Source organism: Lontra canadensis, unplaced genomic scaffold (assembly GCF_010015895.1).
Source record: "Lontra canadensis isolate GAN:19392208 unplaced genomic scaffold, GSC_riverotter_1.0 scaffold45, whole genome shotgun sequence".
In the NCBI taxonomy this organism is placed as follows: Eukaryota; Metazoa; Chordata; class Mammalia; order Carnivora; family Mustelidae; genus Lontra; species Lontra canadensis.
In genome coordinates, this window is record NW_022631039.1 from 9,225,326 (window position 1) to 9,253,228 (window position 27,903).

The 27,903-nt window shown below is 43.1% G+C and overlaps 1 protein-coding gene across 6 annotated transcripts; it reads right to left on the minus strand.

Moving 5' to 3' along the window:
- Nucleotides 1-1,487: 1,487 nt before the first annotated feature.
- ZNF655 (zinc finger protein 655) lies at nucleotides 1,488-17,513 on the minus strand. Of its 6 annotated transcripts, XM_032872611.1 has the most exons (6): nucleotides 17,372-17,512; nucleotides 16,031-16,173; nucleotides 14,768-14,853; nucleotides 14,243-14,369; nucleotides 5,882-5,986; nucleotides 1,488-5,177 (listed from the first exon to the last, which is right to left on the minus strand). In XM_032872611.1, the coding sequence occupies exons 2-6, from the start codon at nucleotides 16,164-16,166 to the stop codon at nucleotides 3,784-3,786; spliced, it is 1,848 nt and encodes a 615-aa protein (XP_032728502.1). In that variant the 5' UTR covers nucleotides 16,167-16,173; nucleotides 17,372-17,512; the 3' UTR covers nucleotides 1,488-3,783. The 6 variants fall into 6 exon arrangements, with proteins under 6 accessions (XP_032728502.1, XP_032728504.1, XP_032728503.1 ...); XM_032872613.1 differs by lacking the exon at nucleotides 17,372-17,512 and having other exon boundaries at nucleotides 14,243-14,660; nucleotides 16,031-16,049; XM_032872615.1 differs by lacking the exons at nucleotides 1,488-5,177; nucleotides 5,882-5,986 and adding an exon at nucleotides 12,398-13,225 and having other exon boundaries at nucleotides 17,372-17,498.
- Between the last annotated feature and the right edge of the window lie 10,390 nt (nucleotides 17,514-27,903).

Genomic DNA, 27,903 nt, shown 5'->3' on the forward strand with positions numbered 1-27,903 from the left:
TCATTGCTGTGACTAATGTTGTCTTCATTACTTAGTAGATGGTTTAACTGTGCCCACAGGTTAGCACTGAATATCACAGAGCATCTGGCAACTGTATTACTGAATGAATGAAAGGATAGAGGTGGTCACACTTTCAGATGTGGGAATCCCGTTGTGCTTTGCGGTTATGACACCCAAGGGGCCTCCTTTGAACTTCATTCTTAAATTTCCTCAGTTGGCCACTACTTCCTAGGGTGAACCATTCCTCCAGAGAGCTTACTACATTGAAGATGCCAAACTCTTTCATCTGGAGGCCTTCTGACATGCTTTTTGCCTGAAATACTCTCCCTGCTCCTCTTCCAGTGGTCCCCATCTCTCCAGTCTACATCTATCCACTCTCTTGCTCCAGTCAAAAACCTAGTAATCAAACTTGATTTTCCCATTACCCACCCTGTTCACTGCTATAATTTAATCAGAAGTGATAGGAAATCTAGTACATGTCCATCAATCAGCAAGTTCCAATTAGCAGGGGAAAAGAGCACATTCTGGCCATTGAGAAATGGATATGTGTATAGTGATGGGAGCTAGGATAGCTTGACAGGAGGTTAAGAATTTGGGAGCTCTGACCTGTGGCATGTCATTGTCAAAATTATCTAAGCCTGTTTCAGGAAGGAGGATCTCTGATTTGCTCCCCAAAGATATAGAGATTACCTTGAATACTCCAGTAGTACTCCAGACAGCTCTGGAAGCATTCAGATTAACTGCAAACTGCTAATAGTCAACCACTAAGGATATAACAAGGAATAAAGAGCTACCAAAGAAAACTTCTCTGGGTTCTGGGATGTGTTTAACACCAACATCATGACAATGGAAAGCCTGGAGTCAGGCCTCACTTGAGCCATTAACTTGCTGAGTGACCCTAACAGATTCTTCAACCTCTTTACACTTCAGTTCCTCTGTAAAATGGAGCTAGTTCCCTTGTGGAGTTGTAAGAATTAGGTCCGACTATGAATATACATACATATGCATGTAGGTAGGTGGACTGATAGAAGATAAATCTGGTAGACCTCAACTATTGGATCTCTTCTCTTCCTTCCTCAATCTTCAAGATTAAAAGACTAATAACACAAACTCATATTATATTGAACTGATTAAATATCACAAGTTTAAAGAGGCAAGTTAATTGTCCTCCAGATTTTGGTTTCTCATTTTTTTAAATGTTTTACTTATTTAAAACACACACACACACACACACACACACACACATTCTGCCTAGTTCTACTGAAACCTCGAACTATTTATGTGCCAACAAAATCCTAACTGAACAATTTTTAAAATCCTCAACATTCCAATGGACTTTGTTCCCGAAGTCTGTGGAAGAGCAAGCTTTGTATCAGTATGAAAGAGAGTGATCTAGGTTTCTGAAGGAAGTGAGTCACAGCCAGGAAGGTGATTCCAAGATGTCCAAATGCTTCTGGTTGAGGTCTTGAGATATTTTTTGAAACAGATTCTGAGTATCAAACACACCTTTATTCAAGTGGAAGTACAAAAGCACATTCCTAAACCAAATGCATACATGTGATTTTTACATATTCTGTTATTTAGGGATTAATCTGTTTCATAATCACCAGAAGTGACCATTGGTCTCTGTACATAAGGGCATACACATTCATAAACAAGGGGAAAAAACATGCATTTTTCATTTGCTTTTACATTTAAATCAATTCATTTAGATCTCTGCTTTGCCCTGATAAGATCCTATGCTTGCTGACGGCTAAGAGGCAAAATATGGTGGTAGAACTATCTTAGAGCTTAGCCATAAGAGGATTATAGAATAAGCAATAAATTGTTATATATTTGTTGAGGATCCCTAGTAAATATTTTAACATCTGAACTACAAAGGCCTCACTTGCTGGAATGACAGTGACTTTTAAGTGACATCTTATTCACAAAATGTTATGAAACTTGAGATGGAAAAATATAATAAAATGCTCTAACATCATCTAAACAATCATGAATTCTTGGCGAGTTGTTGACAGAGACCCTGAACTCTGGACATCCTGACATCTGTGATCACTTTTATCAATCAAAAAACCAAGTTCTTGGCCTGTAGATTCATAAAATACAGAAAATGTGATGATGAATAAACAATTATACACAAAGCCCCCACACTTCAAATACTGTCCTGGACTGATGGGAGAGGGGGGCAAAAATCCAAACAGATGAAGAAGCAATCGTAGTGGTTAAAATTGTATCAGGAATACCTGCCACTCTTGAAATTCTCTCTCCAGAGAGATTACAGAAGAAGAGCAGTATCTTTTTTGAAAAGCTGCATTCCCTTATAAAGTTCTCTGACTTTTCTGTATATGTTCTTTTATTTTGCCCCTATCAAAAGCAGACCTGAGCATTTTGCTGGCCTTCAACAGAAGTATATAAAATAATTCTAAACCTTGACATGCAGAATAGGTGCTGAATGAATGTAGCTAGACCACCAGGAGTCTTGTTGGCTCCCTGATGTCCTTATCTCTTTTAGAGGGCTGTGGATGCAGACAAGGCAGCTAAGAACTTGGGTGTCATTTGAAAATGTTTAGCTGCCTGCCACAAACAGAGCAGAGATGGAATCCTTCAAACGCATGGATGGACAGGATGTGGAATTCCAATTCTTTTTAAAGGTAGATGCTTTACTTTAGGAAAAAAGACACCAGAACACGAACATCAAGTAAGGACGGCATACCTGCTGGTGAGACGCTTAAAACTAGAAAACCATCATTTGACGGTACTAAGAAAATGGAGAAATTAACAGGAATCCAAGTGTTGTGCCTGGAAAGGAACAGGAGAGTAGGATGCTCAGGAAACAGCAGACCTAAGAGTCTGTTTTGGAGAGAACTTGGGCTGAGAACAGCAGAAACAGCTAAATGAGCTACTTTCCAGAAGTTAATTGTGTCTTTACATTGGTATATTAACAATATCTTAGAGAAGCTATAACGGGAACCAAATTGCAGAAAAAATAAAGATGTTTGTAGGCCATATTTAAAAAAATAGTTTAAATGAGTTCCATATATTTTATATACCTACTTACACCACCTATTAAATAAAAGAATGCCATGAGGAATCAGCATTGCATTCACCAAGTCACTCTTCAGACTATCTTCTTCTGCAATGAAAAAGATCAGGGCTATATATTAACAACTTTATATAAAATTTTCTCTCCAATATTTTGATGTTGAGTAAAGCCTGAAATGTAGAAGTACATTTTTTCCATTTGCATTATTAGCAGATTATGATCTGGTGTGGAGATTCTAATGATGAAAAAGACTTGAACTCCTACTGGAAGATCTCTCACCTTTGCTACACTTGAATGGCTTCTCTTGGGCATGGATTCTTTAGCGTTGAGTAAGGGGTAGAATATGACTGAATCCTCCCATGTGCATACGTATTTATTACATTCATAGTTTTTCTGCATGGAATGAATTTGATGCTGAGCAAGGTAGTTACTTTGACTGAAGGCTATTTCACATTTATTATGGTGATGGAATTTTATTCCAGTTAAGAATTCTCCAATGGTGACTAAGGTATGAAAACGGCATGAAGCATTTACCGCATTCAATATATTCGTAGATTTTCTCATTGGTATGGGTTTGCAGATGTCGATGAAGTTTAACACTGGCAAATAGTCTTCCTACATTCGTCACATTCAGAGGGTTTCTCTCTGGTGTCGATTCTCTGATGCTGAATAAAGGTTGAGCTGTAACTGAAGGCTTCACCACCTTCAGTACGTATATGCTTTCTCCCTGGTATAACCTCTCAGATGTTGAAGGAGGCCTGAATTTGACTAAAGGTCTCTCCACGTTCATCACATTCATAAGGTTTCTCTTTGGTATGAATTCTTTGATGTTGAACAAGGTGTGCTCTCTGACCGAGGTTCTTTTCCCATACATCACAATCAAAGGCTTTTTCTCTGGTGAGGACTTCCTGCTGAAGAACAAGATCTGAGCTGTGATTGAAACTTTCCTCATATTCATTACGCTCATAGGATTTCTCTCGCCCGTGGATTTTGTGATGCTGAATAAGGCATGAAGTTTGACCGAAAGCTTTTCCACATTCGTTACATTCATGTGGTTTCTCTCCTGTGTGAATTCTTTGATGCTGAATAAGATGGGAATTCAGTCTGAAGTCTTTGCCACATTCATTACACGTATAGGGCTTTTCTCTGAGATGAATTCCTTGATGTTTAACAAAGGTCAACCCACAATCACTGTATTCATAGGCTTTCTCTTCACAGTGGACTTTCTGATGTTCGGCAAGGTATGAGGTATGGTGGAAGTCACTGCCACATATAGTACACTTACAGGGCATCTCTCTGTGAACCTTCTGATGCTGAGTAAGATGTACACTACGACTGAAAACTCTTTCACAATTACTACATTTATAAGACTTTGCTCTAGTGTGAATCCTCTTATGTGAAGTTATGTCGGAGCTCTGACTACAGGACTTATCAGATGCTTCACAGGATTTATCAGATGCTTCACATTTATAGGGTTTTTCTCTAGTGTGTATTCTTTTATGTCGACTAAGACTTGAACTCTGACTGAAGGATTTTTCACATTCTTTACACTTGTAGGGTTTCTCTCTAGTATGAATTCTCTGATGTCTAGAAAGGGCAGAGCTCTGATGGAAGACCTTCTCACATGCATCACATTTATAGGATTTCTCAGTGGCAGGAATGCTGTCACATTTACTAAGGTGGGAGAGATCCATTAAGCTTTCCTTATATTCACTACTCTGAACATCCTGTATGAGATTTATTTGTTCTTGTTTCCCAGCAGCTGAATTCTGGTTCACCCCCATGTCATACTTATCAGTATCATCAATATTCTGAATTCTAAGAATTCTCTGATCTGTATCAAGGGTAGAGTCCAAACTGAAGCTTTTTTCAGGTTCATTACATTCACTGTTGTCACTGGTGAAGGCTTTCTTGCTGATTGTTATTTGCCTAAACTCTCTCTCCAAGAAGAGAAATTTCCTTAGGATTTCCTGAAGCCTTTCTAATCTGTCCTCAGGTTTAGACACTTCTCTAGTCCCAGGAACTTGGGCAATATCCTTTTTGAGTCTTCCTACTCTCACTTTGTACGAATGTACTTCTTCCAAAATTTCCTGCTTAGGAATCAACAGCTTGTTCTCTTCTCTGGTCTCTCCATCTGATTCAATATATAAATAGAAAATGCAAATGTAATCTGTACCCTGTGCTTGCAGAGGGAGGGGGACCTCAGAGAGGAGAAAACTAAATAATCTAGAATTTACTAAAATGAGAGTTTATTTACTCTGAAGCAGAGGCACAAAATCTGAACAGCAGATGTAAGGGCATGAACAGGAGCAATGAGGTTAATATACAAATGGTTCAGGGTGTGGTAAAACAGAGGACGTTTTTGGCACAGAAGGTAACCAATTAAGATGGTTCAAACCAGGTAACAGGGAAGTAATTCAAAAGATTTATAGGGGGACGCCTGGGTGGCTCAGTTGGTTAAGCGGCTGCCTTCGGCTCAGGTCATGATCCCAGCGTCCTGGGATCAGGTCCCACATCGGGCTCCCTGCTCAGCAGGGAGCCTGCTTCTCCCTCTGGCTCTGCCTGCCACTCTGTCTGCCTGTGCTCTCTCTGACAAATAAATAAATAAAATCTTAAAAAAAAAAAAAAAAGATTTATAGGGACCCAGTACAACTTGTGGGTGAAAAGGGATAAAATAAATGCAAAGAATTCATCAAAATGAAGGGAAAACAAAGGAGCTTGCCATCTGGTGTAGAGACCGAGCTCTTCATTCTGACTGCCAAAGCAGCTACAGTTTGGCTCAACAATTTGAATCTTACTTCCCTACTAATTCCATCTGATTGATTCTACCTTACTCACCTGAGCAGTCATCTCTTAAGACTTCTCTATTCTTAGTTTCCAGATCAAAGACCTGTAGATCTTGTTCCCGCAGGGAGATCCCATCAGGCTTGGAAATTGGAAATCCTGCTCACAGAGAAGGAAATGGGATGTGGCGATTTATCCCCCAGACACTACACAAAGCTACTTTTTCTCTTAACTAATGGTTAATGAAGAAAGAAAGTAAATTCTTAGAAGACATTAGGGAAGTCCTGGAGAGTGAGAAGGGCAAAGATCCTCTACAAGGAGCTCCTACTTGTGCTCCAGAAAGAGGTATGTTATGGGGCAAGTTGATGACTTTGGGAGAAGTATTCATTTAAACATTACTCAGACATGGGAATTGGTGCATGAGTGTGTACCTGTCTTCACAGAAGTGATCTTCTTCAGCTATTGCCTATAGATCAATCTTTGGATTAGACCCGGTCAAAAGGGAGGTCATCAAAATATACCTTTGCTGGACCGGAGAAAGGCGAATACTAAAACACCCATTGTGGGGTGAGCTAAACTGCAGCAACACAATCACTGAAGACTGAATAAATATTCCAAGAACCAATCTTAAGAAACGTCACGAATCTCAATTTGCTTCAGTGCACATGAGGAAACAAAAAACAACAAAACACATTCTTACCCATCAGGAGCATACACTCTTCTTTATTCAACAAACATCTATGAGGCGCCTCCCATATGGAAAGTATATAGACACAGATATAAACAACTAAGTTTAATACAATATAGAGAGGCAAATACAATAAAAGTGCACCTTAACTTTTGTTTATTGCCTTTCTTGGGGCGCCTGGGTGGCTCAGTGGGTTGAAGCCTCTGCCTTCAGCTCAGGTCATGATCCCAGGGTTCTGGGATCGAGCCCCACATCAGGCGCTCTGCTCAGTGGGGAGCCTGCTTTCTCCTCTCTCTCTGCCTACCTCTCTGCCTACTTGTGATCTCTAATAAATAAAATCTTTTAAAAAAAAAATTGCCTTTCTTGGCTCACGTAATGGGACTGCTAGGATCTTATCTCTTTTTAAAGCAAAACCAAAAAGCAGTCTGATCCTGAGGGAGACAGAACTATCAAGAGTATCAAAGGGGCAGTTTTTATACATCTTCAGCCCAGAAGTCTTCTAGAAGCTCACATACAAGGTCTAGCTCAAGCCCATCAACTTCAAAAGCCTTTCTTTCCACTTACTGAATAGCTACACAATTTATTAGTTGTTCCTCTTATCCTGACATATCACTATACAGTGGAGATTATAGATTTTTATTTAATTGGTTTCAGGAATTATCATCCCTACTTTATTTGTAAACTTTTACTAGCAGGAACCACACATCTAGTATCTTCTTTTGATTTATTTACTTAAGAGTTACTTACTGAAAAAAAAATTAAAAGCAATTACAAAAGGAGTTACTTATTGAGTGCCAATTGTGTGTCCTGGTGTCAACATATCACAGATAACTGGTTTCTGAAAGGGCACTGGGCCTGGAAAATATGACAAACCAACAGCTGTCCTCTTGGGATTCCATATCAGAGCCTACGAACGGGCAGATACAGAACACACATAAGAAAGGCATTTACTGGGCGCCTGGGTGGCTCAGTGGGTTGAGCCGCTGCCTTCGGCTCAGGTCATGATCTCAGGGTCCTGGGATCAAGCCCCGAGTTGGGCTCTCTACGCCACAGGGAGCCTGCTTCCTCCTCTCTCTCTCTCTGCCTGTTTCTCTGCGTACTTGTGATCTCTGTCAAATAAATAAATAAAATCTTTAAAAAAAAAAAAAAAGATTTTATTTATTTATTTGACAGACAGAGATCTCAAGTACACAGAAAGGCAGAGAGAGACGGGGAAGCAGGCTCCCCGCTGAGCAGAGAGCCCAATGTGGGGCTCGATCCCCCAAAGGCAGAGGCTTTAACCCACTGAGCCACCCAGGTGCCCCAGCTAAAGTATTTCTAAGTATTTGATAACTGAAGCAAATTTTGCTTATTTATTCTGTATCTACACCTACATCACCTACAGACAACAAAAAAGACTGTCTCCACGTGGAAAGAAGCATCTGATTTTATTTTTTGAAAGATTTTATTTATTTATGAGAGAGATCACAAGTAGGCAGACAAGCAGAGAGAAAGGGGGAAGCAGGCTCCCTGCTGAGCAGAGAGCCCAATGCGGGGCTTGATCCCAGGACCCTGAGATCATGACCTGAGCCGAAGGCAGAGGCTTAACCCACTGAGCCACCCAGGCACCCCAGAAGCATTTGATTTTAGATCGTGCTTAAGTTAATGCAGTCAGGAATAAGAGAAAAAACTTAGTAGGCAGTTAGAGATAAAAGACTATAGTTTTGGGACGCCTGGGTGGCTCAGTTGGTTAAGCCGGCCACCTTTGGCTCAGATCATGATCCCTGGGTCTTGGGATCAAGTCCCATATCAAGCTTCTTGCTTGGCGGGGAGACTGCTTCTCCCTCTCCCACTTGCCCTACTTGTGTTCCCTCTCCCACTGTATCTCTGTCAAATAAATAAATAAAATCTTAAAAAAAAAATCTATTATCATCAGTATCATTAAAATAATTAAGCTAACACTTACTGCACATTTGGTAGATCCAAAGTACCACACCAAGAACTTTATAAATTTTCACTAACTTAATAGTAATCCTAACTTCATGAAGTGGAAACCACCATTGTACCCATTTTACAAATAAGAAAACTAAGACTGACAATTTAAGTAACTCGCCCTGGAGCACCTGGGTGGCTCAATGGGTTAAGCCTCTGTCTTCGGTTCGGGTCATGATCTCAGGGTCCTGGAATTGAGCCCCGCATCGGGCTCTCTGCTCAGTAGGGAACCTGCTTCCCCCTCTCCCTCCGCCTGCCTCTCTGTCTACTTGTGATCTCTCTCTCTCTAATTAATAAATAAATGAATGAATGAATGAATGAAATCTTAAAAAAAAACAAAGTAACTCTCCCAAGATCACAACAACTAGCGAACCTAGGGCTCAACACCAGTCTTTTAGAACCTGGCTTTTACATAATCTGCTAGCAAAAAATAATGGTTGTGAATGAAATCTGTCCCTTCCTCCAACATACGTACAGAAAGACAACAGAAGATCAACATACTGACAATGGAGTAAAAAGTAAATAAATAAAAAGAAGACATAGTGGTGCCTGAGTGGCTCAGTTGGTTAAGCATCTGCCTTTGGTTCAGATCATGATCCTGGAGTCCTGGGATCAAGTCCCATCTCAGACTCCCCGCTCTGCTTCTCCCTTTGTTCTCCGCCCCCACCCCGCCTGGAGGACAGAGAAATAGTTATTAGAGTAATACACGGAGAGCCAGGACCCAACAGATTTGCAGTCATGGATGTTCTAATTAAAAGAAAACTAAAAGATCACATAGTGTCAAAGAAATAAAGTCTCTTTAAAATAAAAATCCAAACTCCTTTACAAAAGTATGAGCAATATTCAATTTGAGGAAATACCACTATAAAGAAATAACTTGAATATACTCCTGAAATTTGTTTATATTAAAAAATCTAGGGGCGCCTGGGTGGCTCAGTGGGTTAAAGTCTCTGCCTTCAGCTCAGGTCATGATCCCAGCATCCTGGGATCGAGCCCCGAATCGGGCTCTCTGCTCGGTGGGGAGCCTGCTTCCCCACCCCTACCACCCCCACCCCCCCGCCTGCCTCTCTACCTACTTGTGATCTCTGTCAAATAAATAAATAAAATCTTTAAAAAAAAAAATCTAGTCTGGGGTACCTGAGTGGCTCAGTTGATTATGCATCCGACTCTTGATCTCAGCTCAGGTCTTGATCTCAGGTTGTGAGTTCAAGCCCTGCTTTGGGCTCCATGCTGAGCATGGAGCCTACTTAAAAATTAAAAAGAAAAATGTTTTTTTAATCTATAGCTCTTTTCACTTGCAGTCCTTTCTAAAAAAACATTTAAGGAACTACCACAAGCCAGTTTCTTACACACATGTAATTTAATCTAATTTCATCCTGGGCATAAATTTAATCCTTGGCATAAACCCAGAAATGCAGACATTATTTTTCATGTTTCAGAGTTGAAGAAAATGAATACCAGTTTAAATAATCTGCTCGATGTAAGATGAACCCAAGTCTGATTCCACAGATTATATTCTTTCCAGTCTAACATTCTACCGGTCACAGGAAGCATTAAGGCTGGTTTTCTTGCCATTGCCCTGAATGCCTTTTTCCTAAATTTTAAAGTCAGAACTCTATGCCTTCAAAATACGCATTTGCAATTAATTCTTCCTATCTAAAATTATTTAATCTTAGGCACCTGGGTGGCTCAGTTGGTTAAGCGATTGCCTTCAGCTCAGGTCATGATCCCAGAGTCTGGATCCAGTCCCACGTTGGGCTCCCTGCTCAGAAGGGAGCCTGTTCTTCTGACCCTCCCACCTCTCATGCTCTCTTTCATTCCCTCTCTCTCAAATAAATAAAATCTTTAAAATAAATAAATAAAAATTATTTGATCCTTTATTAAAATATTTTGATTTTTGAAATTTAAACCTTGACAGTGTTCCCATGAGATTTATTTTAACTTACTCTGGTCTTTAAAAAATGGCATTTACAATTCACCTCATTTTTTGGTTTGTTGCCTATACCAGTTATGCTAAGATTTTAGTCACCTAGAAGCTTTATGCCCTTCTTCTTGGTCCTTAATACACAAAATCTTTCCTTAGTAATACTGTTCTTAGGTAGATACCTACTGTTTTTAAATTTATTTGAGAGCGAGCAAGAGAAGCAACTCCCTGCTGAGAAGGGGGCCAGAAGCGGAGCAGATCCCATGCCCCTGGGATCATGACCTTAACCAACTGAGCCACCCAGGCACCCGTAGATACCTATTTTAATGGAACATACCCCTACACAATTTTATTTCTTCTCCAATGCATGTTTTGTTTTTATTTTTATTTATTTGACAGAGACAGTGAGAGCAGGAACACGAGGAGGAGGAGTGGGAAAGGGAGAAGCAGACTCCTCGCTGAGCAAGGAACCGGATGTGGGGCTTAATCCCAGGACCCTGGGACCATGACCTGAGCTGAAGGCAGACATCTAACAACTGAGCCACCCCGGCGCCCCTCGAATGCATGTTCTTTCTGCTCCCAAACTGTACAACCTAATGCCCATCTGTCCAATTTTTCTAATTGGATGGATTTTTCGAATTGTAATCAGAGTATAAAGCCACAAGACTACTTTTAAAAAACACATGTGAGGCCCCTGGGTGGCAGAGTCAATTGAGCATCCACTCAGTTTCCACTCAGGTTGTGATCTCAGGGCGGTGACCTCAGGGTGGTGAGACCAAGCCCTATTCAGTCTCTGCACTCAGCACGGAATCTGTTTGGGACTTTCTCTCCCTCTGACCCTCCCCACTGCACTCTCTCTCTCTCTAAAGACACAGATGGATAAATCTTAAAAAAAAACAAAAAAAAAAACAACAAAAAAAAAACCCAACTGTATGTGGTTGGACTAATTGTCCTAAGGGGAGTTAACAATGAAAAAGAGCATGAGCTTCAGATTCAGATCTGAGTCCTATGCCTAGTTCTGACCCTGAGTGGATCACTTAACTTTTGAGCCTGAGTTTCCTCAGGTATAAAATAGAATAACATCTGCTCACAGGGTTATGGCAAGGATTAAATGAGATCTGTATCATACCTTGGAACACACTGACTCTTCAATAAATAGTAAATAGACATGGCAGTAAAAGACATTCTATACAAAATCATTTTTGTTTTCATGACAGCAACTTCCAAAAGCAAAGAGTATGTGCCAAACATTTCCTGATTTATTAACTTAACAACCAGAATTCTGATAGGCATGTTTCTAATGATGTCATTGAATAAGGCACCCGCCACACTGACCCTGTGTGAAATGCAAACCAGACCACTTTCCTAAGTCACAGAAAACTTCCTTTTGGGTATGACCCTCAAGCCAGTAATTCACTCGCTGTCAACAGAACACACTTCTTTTCCAATTTAGTAATGAAAAATATGACTTTTTACTTTTTTATTCTTTTACTCAGCTGTTCATACTCTGTATATTTACCACTATATAGTAGAAGCACTTACCCAAAGGAACAAAGTTCTGATGTCTGTGACAACTGAGCTACTGCCGTGGGAAAAAGATGTGAACTTGACAGTGAGGCTGCTAAGTCAGGAACTGAATTACAATGCCCGTATTTTACAACACCAAACATTAAGCTAATGACGTGTATAAACTTACATTTCAGGTGGAGTTTGCTGACCCTAAAAATATAAAAATGACTTCCTAAGAACTGTAAAAAGTAATTACTAAAAAGATGCTGCTGACTTGGTCACAAAAGCAAGGTGAACGGCGGGGGGGGGGGGGGGGTTCTTGTATGCATTTGTAGCCAGTATGTGTGCATGTGCATGCGTGTCCTGTACTTGTGCAGAGATGACACAGGAAATAGGATAAAATTCAGTCTAATAGCATGCTGTGCTACTAGGCTGATTAAAGTGCTAAGAAGTTTGTTCACTCCAAAAAGTAGACAGGTTAACTGTTGGAAATTATGTAATTATTAGATAAAATTAACAGTAGTTTACAATTACATCACTTTACAGTTTACAAAGTTGTTAAATATACATTCAATTTGATACCCTGAAATAAAAAAATTAAACTCTTTCGCCCTCCCATTTCCCATCCATCAAGGACAGAGCTAAGGAACACTTGATCAGGAAAGGTCATTTAAATTCATCAATCTGTATAGCACCACAAAGAATAAAGGGGACAAAGTCAGGGCCTTGGGATGGGGAGATAGGGACTTAAAGGCGAAGACTAGAGTGTTCAACATGAGGAAAGCCCAGGGGTCACAGGAAAGTCAGACCAGAGAAGGGGCAGGTCATATTCACTACAGAAAAGAGGGGTGCACAGAGCATGTTCCACATTCTAAAATAACATGAAAAGATTATAACTGAAGAGCTGGAGTTGAACTTTGTGGTTTCTCAGAACACAAGTAGATGACCACCGACCGTGGCTTTTGAATGAACTCAGAACACACGTTCAAAATTCATCTGGTTGCAATGGAGGGCCTCCTTGGCCCTTCCGAAATTTAACAAAGGTCATCTGAGGAGCTGCGATTTTACATGCTGGTGGCATCCTGAGAGCATCAATCAAGTGTGGTATCTTACAATGGTGGAAAAGGAGTTTCCGAGCAGGGCCGAGCAGTATCGACGGGAAGCCGACACTTGGGCCATCTCTTGGAGATTCTTGCTGAAAGAACTGCAAGTGTTTCTCCAGAGAAAGCACTTGCCTGGGTATGACTCAGGGCCGGGCAGGAATTCACACTATGAATCCGGGTGGTAGGAAGGCGGAGAAGTATGCCTACAAAGATCAAAGAGCCAGGAATGGGAAACACACTAAAAACCTTCCCAGGGGGCAGGCTGCCTCCCCACAGGTAAAAAGACTGCTTTAACCCTGAGCATAATCAAGGAGACAAAGGAACACCCTGGATGCCACCAGCATAGGCAAAGCCAAAAAAAAAAAAAAAAAAAAAAATGAGAGAGAAAGAAAAGAAAAAATGTGATTAAATACATACATATATTTAGGGGGAAAAAAAAAAAAGGCAGAAGCAGAAACCGGCAAAAAAAAAAAAAAAAAAAAAAAAGAGGAAAAGGAGCAATGCTCACATCAAGGGGGCTGCCAACAGCCCTGCTGATGCCCCTCTAGAGCACTACTGGGGGCCCAATCCCGGCAGCCCACTGTACCACCCAAATGACAAAGGAGAGACTCGGTTTAAAGCTGAAACTTCTGCTGCTCCGGGTAAGGTTACTTAGGACTACCATCTGGATGACTCACTGAAAATAGACTTGCAGTGAGTCATGTCTTTAAATGAAGTCTCTCAAACTCTGCCTCTTGGAGATGAGTTTAGGAATGTTAAGAGGTGAGGGATCATTCAGCAAGGATTTTAGCCTATCTAAAAAAGGATTTCTTCTTCCAAGGAAAATGGAAAACTTTCAGATACAGGGGCACTGAATTACCAGGAAGGAACGTGTCTACTTGTGGATTGGGAGACCCTAAGGTCCCTCTCATAAAAAGGGAAAAGACAGAGAAGGTAAGAACTTAGGCAAAGCACAAGCAAGTTTCCCTTTTCTAACAGGAAACGGATGCCCCACAAAAGCAGGAATCATTAATTAAAGATAAGGAGTACAAGGTCTCCTCTTGAAACCCGCCCCCCCAAGAAAACCCACTCCCAGAGATGACCTTGAAGATGGAGGATTCAGAGGTTCTAACACCTGGAATCTGAGCCACACTCTACTTTCTCAGAGACCTCGCACCTCCTCAGAAACAAGGAAGTAAAGAAATCCTAGTAGGTAAACTGAAAAATAAGAAAGTCCTTACCCAGTGAGACCACGTTCCCATAATTCTCTAACATCACTTCTCTGTAGAGATCCCTCTGAACAGGGTCCAGGCATCCCCATTCCTCTCGAGTAAGGTGCACAGCCACATCCTCGAATGTCACAAACTCCTGAAATAACACAGCCTGGCTGCTCTGGGAATGAGGCCACTATAGCATATTGGCCAGAAAATGAAGGAGATGACACAGAGAGAGTGACCAGTGTACAGCAAAGTTGGGGAGGAGGGAAAACAGACTAGAAACTAGGGAATAAGATCCATAACCTTTAATATCTAATAAATGCCCATCACAGCACCAGAGATAGAGAAGGAATAGTGTTTACTGGTGGAGGTGGGGACATGGGGAGGTGGTTTCTGTGAAGTCCAGGTCTCTGAAGAGGGTCAATTCCGAAACTGGGGTCTGCTATTGAAAAAAATTCAGGGCAGGGTTTACGGATGGGATGAGGGAAGGGCCACACTCAATCAGTAGCAACAGTCCCTGAGGAAAAAGCAGAGGGTTCCTCAGCTCACCTGGTACCTGGCTGTCAGGAGCGTAGCTGCCTGGTCTCCTGGGCTTCCCTCATGGGGAAGAGCAGGCACCTGGGGAACAGGTGGAGCTGAGGGAGGAGAGAGGAGCCAAGAGTGAGAGCAACCCTTCCCCAGGGCTCCCTGACAAAAGAGGGAGTCAGCGGGACCCTTCTTCACATCAACATTCTAGTAAAACCAGTGCACGTTTCTCAGGTACCGAGTGCATCTACTCTGCTCCTTCTCAACATCAGCATGACCTCCTTACCCATGTTTAGGCCTGTGATTCAGGATTTTCTTATAAAATCTCGTATTTCACCATATTCTCATGACAGGACATTCCTCTAACAAGAGGGTAAGTACTGTACCTGTTTTGCAGATGGGCAAAGCAAAGCACAAAGACTTGCAGTGACTTGTCCAGAGAAATGACTACTTAGTTGATTTACTGTTATGTAAATTTTAGTAAGCCTTCATGTGAATGGACACTGTCTCTGTAACCACTGCGTAAGGCTCCCAAGAATAAGGAATGGTTGTCTGTTTCCTCACAACCTTTTCCACACCCCCACAAGCCCCACAGCACTCTACACACCACAGCACTCAACTGGTGTTGCTGACACTTAAGTTATTTCAGGCAATGCAGTCGGCCACAGCAATTTAAAACAATGTTCTTGTAAAACACAAGTAGTACAAAACACATCAACCTATTTATATGATACATAAAGATGTTACTGTTGAGTCAATATGTGAAATGTGTATACCCGTACAGGCGTTACACTCGACCCAAGAATTAAATGGTTGCTTTTTGGGCCAAAATTAGATTAGTCACAAACACTGCAGCTGCAACAGAATGGCAGGTGGCAAAGCTCGCAAAGTCATCAAGGAGGGAAGAGACTAAGTGAAGGGAACAGGGGGAGAGAAGGGCCCTAACTCTAAGAGGAAGTAAAAGCGAGGCAAGGATTGTGAAATACAGCAAAAGCAGCATATCTTAAAAATTTCTCTGGATGTGAAACCAGGATGAGGTGAAGGTTGTATGAATGAAAAAAAAAAAGCCAAAGCAGAGTGAATGACCACCACTCTGCCTATTAAAGAAAGACGGGCTGTCCTTAAAAGAGCCCAAGATCAGGACTGAACTGAGTCACATTGGTCCCTCCCTTTCAGACCTCCCCTAGGGGCCATCTTCTTAGAGAAGTTCCCGGCCTCTCTCGTACCAGACCCAGAAGCCCCACTGTATCCCCATTCTCTTGGATTTCAGTGCTCTCTCAGCCTTACCCCCGTTGAGCTCCTGTTCCATGTCGGTGTCCTGTGCGAACGGAGGCTCTGGGGACAGACCCTCAGACAGGCTCTCCAAAGACTGAAACTGGACAACTGGTGATCCAACTGCTTCCTGGGCGGATATTTCCTCCATCCCTGTTCTGAAGGACAAGGACCATCACTGCCGGGTCAGACTGTGAGAATTTACTGTAATAAGCTAAGTCAGCCCATCCTTTTACATCCTCAGGACTTAGCCAAGTATCTCACACGCTGCAGATACTCAACAGAAACAGTTAATAATGACTAACCACCTAAATAAAACAGAAAGAAAAAATGGAAATTATTCAGTTTCAAATATTTAAGAGCCAAATCACATGGTCCAATTGGACAGCTTTAAATTCCACTTATTCAGCATTTGTGGTACTTCAGGGGGAAAAAAAATCAAGAAAGCCCAACTTTTAAGGCTTCTGCCTTCGGCTCAGGTCATGATCCCGGGGGGTCCTGGGATAGAGGCCCACGTTGGGCTCTCTGCTCGGCAGGGAGCCTGCTTCCCCCTCTCTCTCTGTCTGCCTCTCTGCCTACTTGTGATCTCCGTCCGCCAAATGAATAAATAAAATCTTAAAAAAAAAAAAAAAAAAAGCTCAACTTAATAAACATTTCTGAAGAAAGTTTAAAATATCTGAAATGTACAAACTTCTTTCAAGGGTCAAGTCTGTACCCTGAGAAACATACTAGTTATGATTACTTTTTTTTTTTTTTAAAGCAGGCCCCCGAGGCATTACTTGGCAAACACTCTGCCTGCCCACTGTGATTTACTAAATGGGCTTGCCTCATGACAAAATTCCCACTTTGGTGGGGGAGGGGGGTGGTCATACAGTTCAGCAATGCAGACGAGTTGGGCAGGCCGCTTCCCACGGCCCTGACAGTGATCCAGGGAAGAGCTGCGTCTCAAACAGTTTGGCTCGTGTCCTTCAAATCCAAGGACGCCACAGGGCTCCGTCCCGCTTCCACAACCCTCAGAAACGGCCCTGGCGCCCAGCCCTCCGAAGGCCTCCCCCGGCGCTGCCCTCCTCCCACTTCCCTGTTAGGTGAAAACGCGCTCCCCGAAGGGCGGGGCGGGGCCCAGACACCCAGCTCGCACCACAGCAGGGTCACCGGGCCCCGGCGGCGAGGCCCTAGTCCGCGGGGCGTCAGGGTGAAACCTGACTGAAGAAAAACAGGCCCTCGCACCCCAGCCCTGCAGCGCTCCTGGGGACGGGAACCGCCGTCGGCCGGAACAGAGCTCCTCCTCCTCCTTCCCAGGAGCCTAAACCAACGGCGACGCCTACCGCGACCCCAGAACGGCTGCCGGGCACTCACCCGTGCTGAGGGACAGGCCAGGCGGCCGTCCCGTCGCGGACACCCTCGCTCTAGGAGCAGCCCCAGGGTTTCCGGGGTCGCTCTAGACCGGTTGGAGCCCGGCGCTTCTCAGTGGCACTTCCGGAGGCGGAGTCCGACGATCGCGGGCGGAAGGCGGGCCCCGGATGAGGGCCCCGGATGAGGGCCCCGGATGAGGGCCCCGGATGAGGGCCCCGGATGAGGGCCCCGGATGAGGGCCCCGGATGAGGGGTGAGTATGGAGGAGGGCTTCTTGCTTGGTTTTTCGTGTGCTTTTCCCGGTATGACTTCCCTCGGTGCTGATCCCGCTAACAGCTTTTGTAGCCAGTCTACTAGTAGTGGCCGCGACAGCCCCGAATTTGGGAAAGCGACCCCGTTGGCCATTCCAGCCAACGGTGGAGCCCCCGTGGGGTGGTGGCCGCCCAGGTGGTGCGTGTCTCGGGGGTGAGGAGGAGTGGCGGACCTCATGGTCTTACTTCTTAAGTCAGCGGGTGGGGAAACAGGATAGGAGTACAAAATACACTGATTATTGTTTTTAAGATTTTATGTTATGGGGGCACCTGGGTGGCTCAGTGGGTTAAAGCCTCTGCCTTCCGCTCAGGTCATGATACCAGGGTCTTGGGATCGAGCCCCGCACGGGGCTCTCTGCTCGGCGAGGAGCCTGCTTCCCCCTCTCTCTCTGCCTGCCTCTTTGCCTGCTTGTGATCTCTGTCTGTCAAATAAATAAATAAAATCTTAAAAAAGATTTTACGTTATGTTGTGTTATGTTATGTTATGTTATGTTATGTTATGTTATGTTGTTTTTTTAGAGAGAGATGGGGATAAGGTCAGAGAGAGAATCTCAAGCAGACTCCTCAGTGATTGCTGTGGGCCTTGATCCCATGACCCTGACATCAGACCTGAGTTGAAACCGGGAGCCTGTCCCTTAACTGTACTACCCCGGGCGCCCCAAAATTACGCTGATTAAAGCGAGGGTGGAAGGCGTTTGGGTCGTATGAGGACCACAAAAAACGGGATCAGAATCTATTAATATTTGGGGGGAAGGACAGGGCATTGAGGAAGTTGGAGTTTCCTCAGAGAACTTGAGCCCGGAAGACAGCTGCGTTGCTGGTGGAAAAACTGGATTATACAGAAAGGGACAGGTAAAGCAGGGAGCATGAGGACAGATGGGAGGGGGGAGGGGAGGGCTGTGCCAGAAATTTGTGACCTCCCAGATCCTTAGAAAATGGCATATCTTGGGTTGGAATTGGACTGGCAAGTCTTTTAAAGAATAAAAAGTGATTCGCAGGGACCCCTGGGTGGCTCCGTGGGTTAAACCTCTGCCTTTGGCTCAGGTCATGATCCCAGGATCCTGGGATCAAGCCCTGCATGGGGCTCTCTGCTCAGCAGGGAGCCCGCTTCCTCCTCTCTCTGCCTGCCTCTCTGCCTACTTGTGATCTGTGTCTGTCAAATAAATAAAATCTTTTAAAAATATTTTGCAAGGGACTTTAGATATTAGTCCTTTAAGTTTACAAATCGAGTGTGATCCTTTAATGACATTTGACATTTCAAATTAAATACAAGAAAAATCAAAAGTGTAGTATTCACATGCTTTTTCAAATTCCAACAGCCTCTCGGGAGATTCCCTTTCCTTCTTGAGGGTCATTGATCTAATGCAACTTCCTACTATGACGCAATCTCTAGCCAAGGTGTCCGGCAGGATGGAGTCAGAAATCAGTTGCTTGCTGTGCAGTGCCAGTCCGAAACTTTTTCTTTTGATGAGCAAAAATATACCCCCTAGTGATGCTTGTTGTTCCTTTTGAGATTCCTGGGGCCGTAGATGGCACATTACTCCCTCCTCTTCATTAACAGCTCTTCTAATGTTCTCGGATCACTGTGAGTTTGGGGTTTTTCCCTGAGTTGCCATTTCTCCACAGGTTGTACCAATTAGGCAGCTGCATTTCTGCTCCAGAAGTGAGCAAACTATGGCAGGGGTGCATTTGTGTCTTAAGCTTTAGCTGACTCATGCAGTTTGCTCCAGTGAGAGGGCCTTGGGAGGCACTCATTAAGAGTCCACTTCTTGGGGCACCTGGATGGCTCAGTCAGTTGAGCATCTGATTCTTGGTTTCAGCTCTGGTTATGATCTTCGGGTTGTGGGATCAGATTCTGCACGTGGAAGAGTCTGCTTGCTTGTTCTCCCTCCGTTCCTCCCTCCATGTCCTCTCTCTTCTCTCTCTTTAAATAAATAAAATCTTAAAAAAAAAAAAAGTGTCCACTTCTCTTCAGTAGGCATCAGTCCCTAACAAAAAGAACCTAATTTTGCATTTGAACAAAAATTATCTTTCAACAGTTCTTCAGATGACACAGGTGGCAACATTTAGCCATCTCTTAAAAGTTGTCGTTTTTATCTAATACTGCATTGCTTTGAAGAAAAATATATGAACGACTATTCCCAAGGGATTGAGCACTTTTTTAGTCTTTCCTATATGCCCACCACTGAACTAGGTATGATAGTTACAAAAGAGAAAGTATTACATCAGAATTGACACAAGCTCTAAACATGGAGTTTTCCCTGACTGCTTTAGCTCCGCCGGCACCATCCTCTGAGGGTTTATAGACAGCCTTATCCATTAGACATACCTTAAATCAAGGAATACGTTTTATGGTCAAGGAGGTCGGACAGTGAGCTTGTAACCGCAGAATTCATGGTGCTTATTCATCACCCAGAAGCAGCTATCTGATAGAACTGTGGAATGGGTAGGGTACCTGAGTGGCTTAGTTGATTGGGCATCTGCCTTTCTTTGGCTCATGTCATGATCCCAGGGTTCTGGAATCAAGCCCTGTGTCAGGCTCCCTGCTCAGTGAGTAGCCTGCTTCTCTCTCTCCCTCTGCTTGTGTTCCCTCTCTTTGTCAAATAAATAAAATCTTAAAAGACTATGGAATGGTATATTGAAGACTCAGCTAAATTACAACTTGCAACGTTGGGGAGCTGTCCTCTAGAATACAGTATATGCACTGATAACTCGAACCAATAACACATACAATATTTTGTCTCCAATAGAAAGACTAAGTGGGTACAGGAACCAAGGGGTACAGGGGCAGCCCCTATTACTATCATATGCAGTAACTCACTTGTGGAATTTGTGCTTCATATCTCCAAACCCAGAGTCTTTTGGGTTATAGTTCTGATTCGCAAAGAAGAACATTTCTTCTAGGAGCTACATTAAGTGTTCGAATGAACTGGAAAGTAAGAATATCACCAGGCTCCTTAAGGTTCCTTGTGCCAGTAGATCAGCAGGCAAAGAATGGAGTTATTATTAAGGCCCTCCCAGTCCCTGCTGCACACACTACATAAATACAAAAACACCCAGCGATCTACAGTCAATAAGCTACCTTCCTGAACCTTTTAGGCACTTTAGTGTAGGAATGGGGCCAGAGGAGGGGGAAGTAGGGATGAAGGGGAGAGGACAAGGTTTAGACAAGAAAGAATGCATAACAATGTAATCGCTCTTAAGATGACTTGGAACACTGGAAGGAACTTTGAGGAAGTATGTAAAGGAAGAAACTGTAGGACTAGGGTCTTCAAGGAGGACCATAGTTTAGTGAGCGACAACCACATCAAGGTAAAACCTCATAGAGAATGGGATATTATGTAGGTCTTGGAAGGTTACTCAGGATATCACCTGGTCATTGGTTGCCTCCGTAGCATGTGGCTCTTCCTTTTGCGGGTTTTCCCTTGTGCTCAGACTTGGAATTTGGAGTGTCAGTCTTTCAAGGTCTTGTTTCTGTATATATAAAAGGTGAGGTTTCTTGATCTCCCTAAGTAATGGTAAAAGCCATAACTATTGTGTTAACATTTTAACAGCAAAATTGGACTAACTATAGTAATTACGTTATTATGAGGCTGAAAACTCCCTGCTAACACTATCCAAGCTCAGAATCTCACCACTGTCTAGTACTCCAGAAGTCTGTTACCCACATAAAATTTTTGAAAATACTGCCCATTCAAGTGGCAGTACGTAATCAGGGTCCCCAGAGAAGCCACCACTTGGGTTTTGTGAAAACATTGATTCTTGTCTTTGATATTCCTCTGTCCAGATTTTTGTTACAGTTCCTCTGACACAGACACACCGTCACTGAGCAGTATTGTTTGAGAATAACTAGAATTCTTAACGATTATTGCCATCCATAAACGTGTACGTAGTCGAGCAGGATGGTGTCAAAGGACATTTAAGCCTCCTTTTCCGAGACGGGAAAAGCTGAGCTGAGTGAGAGACTCCCAAAACCAGACTCAGCGACTGGAGAACAAGGCCGCAGTCCTCCCGCGTTCCTAGAGTGGACCCCGAAGGGTTGACGCTCTTGCGGCTTCCGTGAGCCGCGCAGACTTGCGCGCGCCCCCAGAGTTGTGGTGAGCGCCGGGCTTGGGTCCAAGTGTGCTGCCCTTCGACCCCTCCAGAGTCACCTCCCTTTTCTGTCCCAGCACCCCCAGACTTCTCCGGGGTTTACGGTGAGACATGGGTCCGGCCAGGGAGGATGGGCGGGGACAGAGATGGATGTGTAGAGCCGTGTTCCGCGACTTCCCTCGCCAAGACTGCCCCCGACGGGTGGAGGAGGGTCCACATCTCCCATCCTGCATCCCTGCCTCGGCCGGAGGACGCGCGGTCTCCGGGCCGACACCCCGGGATCCAAGCGGAAAGGGAACGGCGTTTTGTTTTCCGGCCTAGGATGAGGTGCTTCCGAGACCGTAAAGAGGCAGTCCGCTGCGTGCCTCGCCTGTCCTCGGTTTTCACTCCAGGGGGTAGCGGACAAAAGGACCCTGACCTAATATGTGTTCCCCAGTTGTCCGCATTTGTTTTCTTTCTGATGAGGGCTTTTTTACCTGAGTTCTCAGAGACCCTGAAATGTAAAATGAGGAAGACCCACGAGGTTATCAAGCTCCACGGACCTTTTTAAGTGGCAGCTTTACTAAGCCTCGTGAATGTTTGTAGATCTTTTGCTCATCCCCAAACCCATCGCCAATAATGGTGGTGATTAGTGTTCGAAACCTAGCGAATAAAGTGATTTGGACGCAGTAGGAAAAGATTACATACGCTTCACTCTTTTCCTTGCAGTTTCTGAACTTTCTGATTTTTACATGTCTGTTTTCAGACATCAGGATTTTTCAGTTGTGCAGGGTGATTGTGCTTGACCTCAAGCGGTGAAGGGATTCTTGATGCAGTGGAAAGTGTGTTGGGCTACTAGGAGACTATTTCCAGTGCTCTCTCTGCCACAGATTAGCAGGATGATCCTGGACAGAACACCACCAGGTCTGTTTTGTCCTAAGTAAAATTAACTAGATTATCTCAAAGGGCCCTTCCAACTTGGAAATTCGTTGATAAATGAATTTAACTGAAAAACCCACCTGGCCCAAACCTAATGTCCCATCTCCCTTTCCTGCAATGCCACCAGAAGGATAGTTTCATCATTGAGAGAAAGTGGCAGAGGACCAAAAACAAAAAAAATACATAGATCAGTGCTCAAAATATTGTACGCAATTAAGAAATCAATTGCAGAGAATTAATTGAAAGTATATCAATGATACTTAATTTGCTGGAGAAGCAGGTTGGTTACACAGTGCAGTGGGAGATACATAAGTAACTTACCCATGAACACAATTTCTGTACTTCAGATTTGTGCTACTATAATACTCCTCCCATTCTTTTTTTTTTTTTTAATATTTTTATTTATTTATTTGACAGAGAGAGATCACAAGTAGACAGAGAGGCAGGCAGAGAGAGAGAGAGAGAGAGAGAGAGAGAGGGAAGCAGGCTCCCTGCTGAGCAGAGAGCCCGATGCGGGACTTGATCCCAGGACCCTGAGATCATGACCTGAGCCGAAGGCAGCGGCTTAACCCACTGAGCCACCCAGGCGCCCTACTCCTCCCATTCTTATTCAGATGTTTTACAAATAACTTGACAGTCTCTTAATTTATAAACGCCATGCCCTTCCAGATGTTGAAATACCAAGCCTATAAGGAATTTGTTGATCTTTCTAAAAATGGGCAGCAAATACTGACCTTGTATTCAAACAAATATTTTTTAAATGTCTGTGGGTTGCACGGAACTACATAGAATGACTTAAGGACAACGATAAGAGCAAAAGACAGTCTGTTCTTGAGGGACAGTCGAGATAAGGCATGAAACCATTACAAATTAAATTTCAGGGTAAAAGCCATAAAAATACTACATATACCAAACTAGTAATGGAAACAGTGAATCCAAAGTTGAGAGAAGACTGGGTACTGGGATCATTGAAGGAATGTAAAGGAAAACCCCGTCTTTCTGTTTCTCTTGCCCAGAATCTTAGCACCACCATTCCTTGCAGGCCTCTTTAGGTCAGGGAGCAGTGACTGTGCTCCTGACCTCAGCCCTGTATCTTTTGAGTTTCACTTCCTTCATGTCCCTTCATTTTGATTCATACTCCTATTATGAGGGAACACATCTAGGAACATGTGATTTCCCCCTTCAAAACTTTCCCACCTTTAAAACTTTGACCCAGATATCAAAGACTAAGATGCCTTTTCCTTCATCTTAAAAGACCAGAGACAGATGGGATTTTCTGAAGATCTATCATTAAATACGAGAAATGAGCAAAGAAAATTTAATAGTTGGAAGGTGAAGTTCATCAGCATAAATGGTGACAGAGTGTAAGTGCTGTGAGATGGGGACCAAAGAAAAAGGGGGGGGGGGGCGCTATCGGGAATGGTGAAATGGATTTCGGTATTTTTCAAATACAAATACAGGTTTTAGTTTTTTTCCCTGTGCCCCCTTGGGTCATCCTGTATACCCTACTTGCATGGTCATTTTACGAGTGACCAGATCGCTCTTTTATGGTGACTAGATGTCAGTGTAGCAGCATAGTTAGGACCCTGGGCTTCAGATTTGGGTTTGAGTAGTGGATCTACTACACTGTGGTGTTAGACACAGTAGTTAATCTTCCTGAGCTTTTTAAAATAGGAGTAATTGTGTACTGCATAAGGTTTCCATGGGTATTGAGCTGTATACGAAAACATAATGTAATGAACCGAATCTGTCCACACACAGATACCCCAACGTTGGATTTAGTGAATTGTCTTCATGTCTCCTAGCATGAGGTGTTAGTATCGCAATACGCTGTTACTTTATCATACTGCCATTAAATTTTTCTACTCTGCAGGATAGCAGAAACTGGTCTCCTAAAACATCTAGGACAAAAAGGACAGTCCTGCAGACAGACCCTGTTTGGATCAAGTAGGCCAGTACTTTAAAGCTGAACACCCAACTGCTGAGTCAGGGCATACCCAGGAGATGGAAGGTGTGATAGTGAAAGTGGAGGAGGAATGTTTATAGCAGCAATGGCCACAGTTGCCAAACTGTGGCAAGAACCAAGATGCCCTTCAACGGATGAATGGATAAGGAAGATGTGGTCCATATACACTATGGAGTATTATGCCTCCATCAGAAAGGATGAATACCCAACTTTTGTAGCAACATGGACGGGACTGGAAGAGATTATGCTGAGTGAAATAAGTCAAGCAGAGAGAGTCAATTATCATATGGTTTCACTTATTTGTGGAGCATAACAAATAGCATGGAGGACATGGGGAGTTAGGAGAAGGGAGTTGGGGGAAATTGGAAGGGGAGGTGAACAAAGAGAGACTATGGACTCTGAAAAACAATCTGAAGGGTTTGAAGGGGGGGGTGGGAGGTTGGGGGAACCAGGTTGGTGGGTATTAGGGCACGGATTGCATGGAGCATTGGGTGTGGTACAAAAACAATGAATATTGTTATGCTGAAAATCAATTTTAAAAATGATTAAATTAAAAAAAAAAAAAAAAAGAGGAGGAAGATAAAGATGAAGACGACCATTTCCAAAGGGAAAGAAATAGCACAGAATCATCCCCACCATTTCTTAGTCAGCCCACAACCATGAATGAGAGGGCCTTGTTATCATACTTGATTTCCTATCGGGTAGCAAAAGAAAAAATGGCTCACACAGCTGCTGAAAAAATTATTCTTCCAGGGACGCCTGGGTGGCTCAGTTGGTTAAGCGGCTGCCTTCGGCTCAGGTCATGATCCCAAAGTCCTGGGATCGAGTCCCACATCGGGCTCCTTGCTCAGCAGGGAGACTGCTTCTTGCTCTGCCTCTGCCTTCCACTCTATCTGCCTGTGCTCACTCTCACACTCTCTCTCTCTCTCTGACAAAAAAATAAATAAAATCTTTAAAAAAAAATTATTCTTCCAGCATGTATAGATATGATATGGACCATTTTTGATGATAAATCAGCTAATAAATTAAGAACCATAACTCTTAGTGACAATATATCTCATCGAATCTGTACGATTGCAAAACACTTGGAGGCGATGCTTGTTGCACGCTTGCAGACTGGGATTGATTTTGCAATCCAACTTGACAAGAGCACCGATATCACAAGTTGTCCAGTACTCCTGGTTTATGTCAGATACATGTGGCAAGATGATTTTACAGAGGATCTGTTGTGTTGTTTAAGTTTAAATTCACACATAACTGGTTTAGATTTGGTGAATTAGAAAAGTGCATTGTTGGTCAGTATAAATTGAACTGGAAAACTGTAAAGGAATTTTGAGTGATGGAGCAGCAAATATGACTGGAAAACACAGCAGGGTTATTGAAAAGTTGTTAGAAGTAACACATAACAGCTCTTTGGATTCACTGTTTTATTCATCAAGAAGCTTTGGTGTCCAAGGAAATTCCACTAAGTCTAATGGGTGTATTGAAAAGTGCAGTGAAAATTGTTAATTTTATTAAAGGAGGCTCCCTGAACAGTCAACTTCTTGAAATATTCTGTTCAGAGATTAGAGTTAACCATACCCACTTACTGTTTCATACAGAAGTTCATTGGTTGTCACAAGGAAAAGTATTGAGCAAAGTATATGAACTCAGGGATGAGATTTACATTTTCCTCATTGAAAGGCAATCTCATTTGGCAAATATTTTTGAAGATGACATTTGGGTAACAAAACTGGCCTATTTAAGTGATGTTTTTGGCATTCTTTTTTTTTTTTTTAATATTTTATTTGACAGACAGAAATCACAAGCAGGCAGAGAGCAGGCAGAGAGAAGGGGAGAAGCAGGTTCCCTGCTGAGCAGAGAGCCCAATGTGGGGCTCAATCCCAGGACCCTGGGATTATGACCTGAGCCGAAGACAGAGGCTTTAACCCACTGAGCCACCCAGGCACCCCAAGGGTTTGTGTTTTGTTTTTTTTTTTAGTAGATTGTATTTAAAGTATTAATAAAATTATATTTCAAATTTACTATGTTTCATTTTCCTATGTAGTAAGTGTCATTTCAGGAAACTTGTTCCAGTTACACAAATTGAATGTATTTGTATCCAGCACATCTTTTCAGGCAGGGCCCATTCAAGTTCAATTTCTCACCATCTACGTACTTCCGTGTTCTTCCTTTTTGTTCTAATTCCAGGAAGTGAATCTTGATGCTAATCATGGTTTAACACCCTGCTCACACTGGGTTTATTTAAGCATGGCCACATATTATAATTCTAGCTAATGAGATGCATATGTAGGAAACTCTGTCAGTATATTTTTGTGAAGGTGTCGCTTGCTCTCAGAGGGACCCAAGAGAGAAGATAGTGATAGGGGCATAGTTTTTGAATGTCCCCAAGTTTTTCCTTAAAAACAGAGCAACTAAGATAGCCAAAGGGAAACTCATGGACATCATCTACAGCAAAACCAGGTAACAGGGTACCACCAACGGTTAGAAAACTAACATGGTCTCAAGCCATTGTATAGAAGGAAAACAGAAGAAACGAGCGTCTGATAGATTTGAAAGCTGCAAAATAATCAACAGGTACTCAAGTAAAATTTCAGTGAGCTACACTGAGACCAGCAGCTTAAATCAGGAGCAGCTTGCCCACTTCAGTAGAGGGTGAGTTTTAGGGGTTGATGGCAAAGTTCGGGAGCAGGATGGACCCTGTGGAATAGAATCCAAATTCACTAAGACGGGGCCAGGAGAGACCAAGTCTTATCTCTGTGTGGTTAAGGATTGCTTGCTTTGGTTTCCTCCGCCCATAATCCAGTTTGGGGTTTTTTTTTTGTTTTGTTTTGTTTTTTTTTTTGTGTCTCCTGACTAGTGACAACTGGCCTGTGGCCAAATTCCAAGATAACAGGCTTGCCCAAGCACCATCCTCCTGAGTTTATGAAGGGTCTTTTCCTACTAAAATCCTGCCCCTCTGGATCAAATACCTGCTTCCTTTGTGCTTTCTCATGATGACAGTAACTAGTACACGTATCTCACCAGCACCATTCAACCAGGGACAATTTGGAATTGCAGTGACCCCTTTGAGAGAGCACGTATTACCCATCTTTTATCTGGGAAGATGTTGGAATGGGGAGTGAAGCTCAGTCTGCTGCCCGAATTAGAAAGCTTGAAAACATCACGTACAGACCTTGTCTCTCACCGTAGTGTGGAGCACTGTCTACGAGCACTGTCTACGTTACACTGAGGAGACCTGAGGCTCCA

Coding starts and splice junctions, on each gene's coding strand:
- ZNF655 (XM_032872611.1), bottom strand. CDS start 16,166: ATGGAGGAAATATCCGCCCAGGAAGCAGTTGGATCACCAGTTGTCCAG. Junction 14,370..14,767: donor TCCTGACAGCCAGGTACCAG/GTGAGCTGAGGA, acceptor GTGTTATTTCAG/GAGTTTGTGACATTCGAGGA. Junction 5,178..5,881: donor CTTAAGAGATGACTGCTCAG/GTGAGTAAGGTA, acceptor ATATTGAATCAG/ATGGAGAGACCAGAGAAGAG.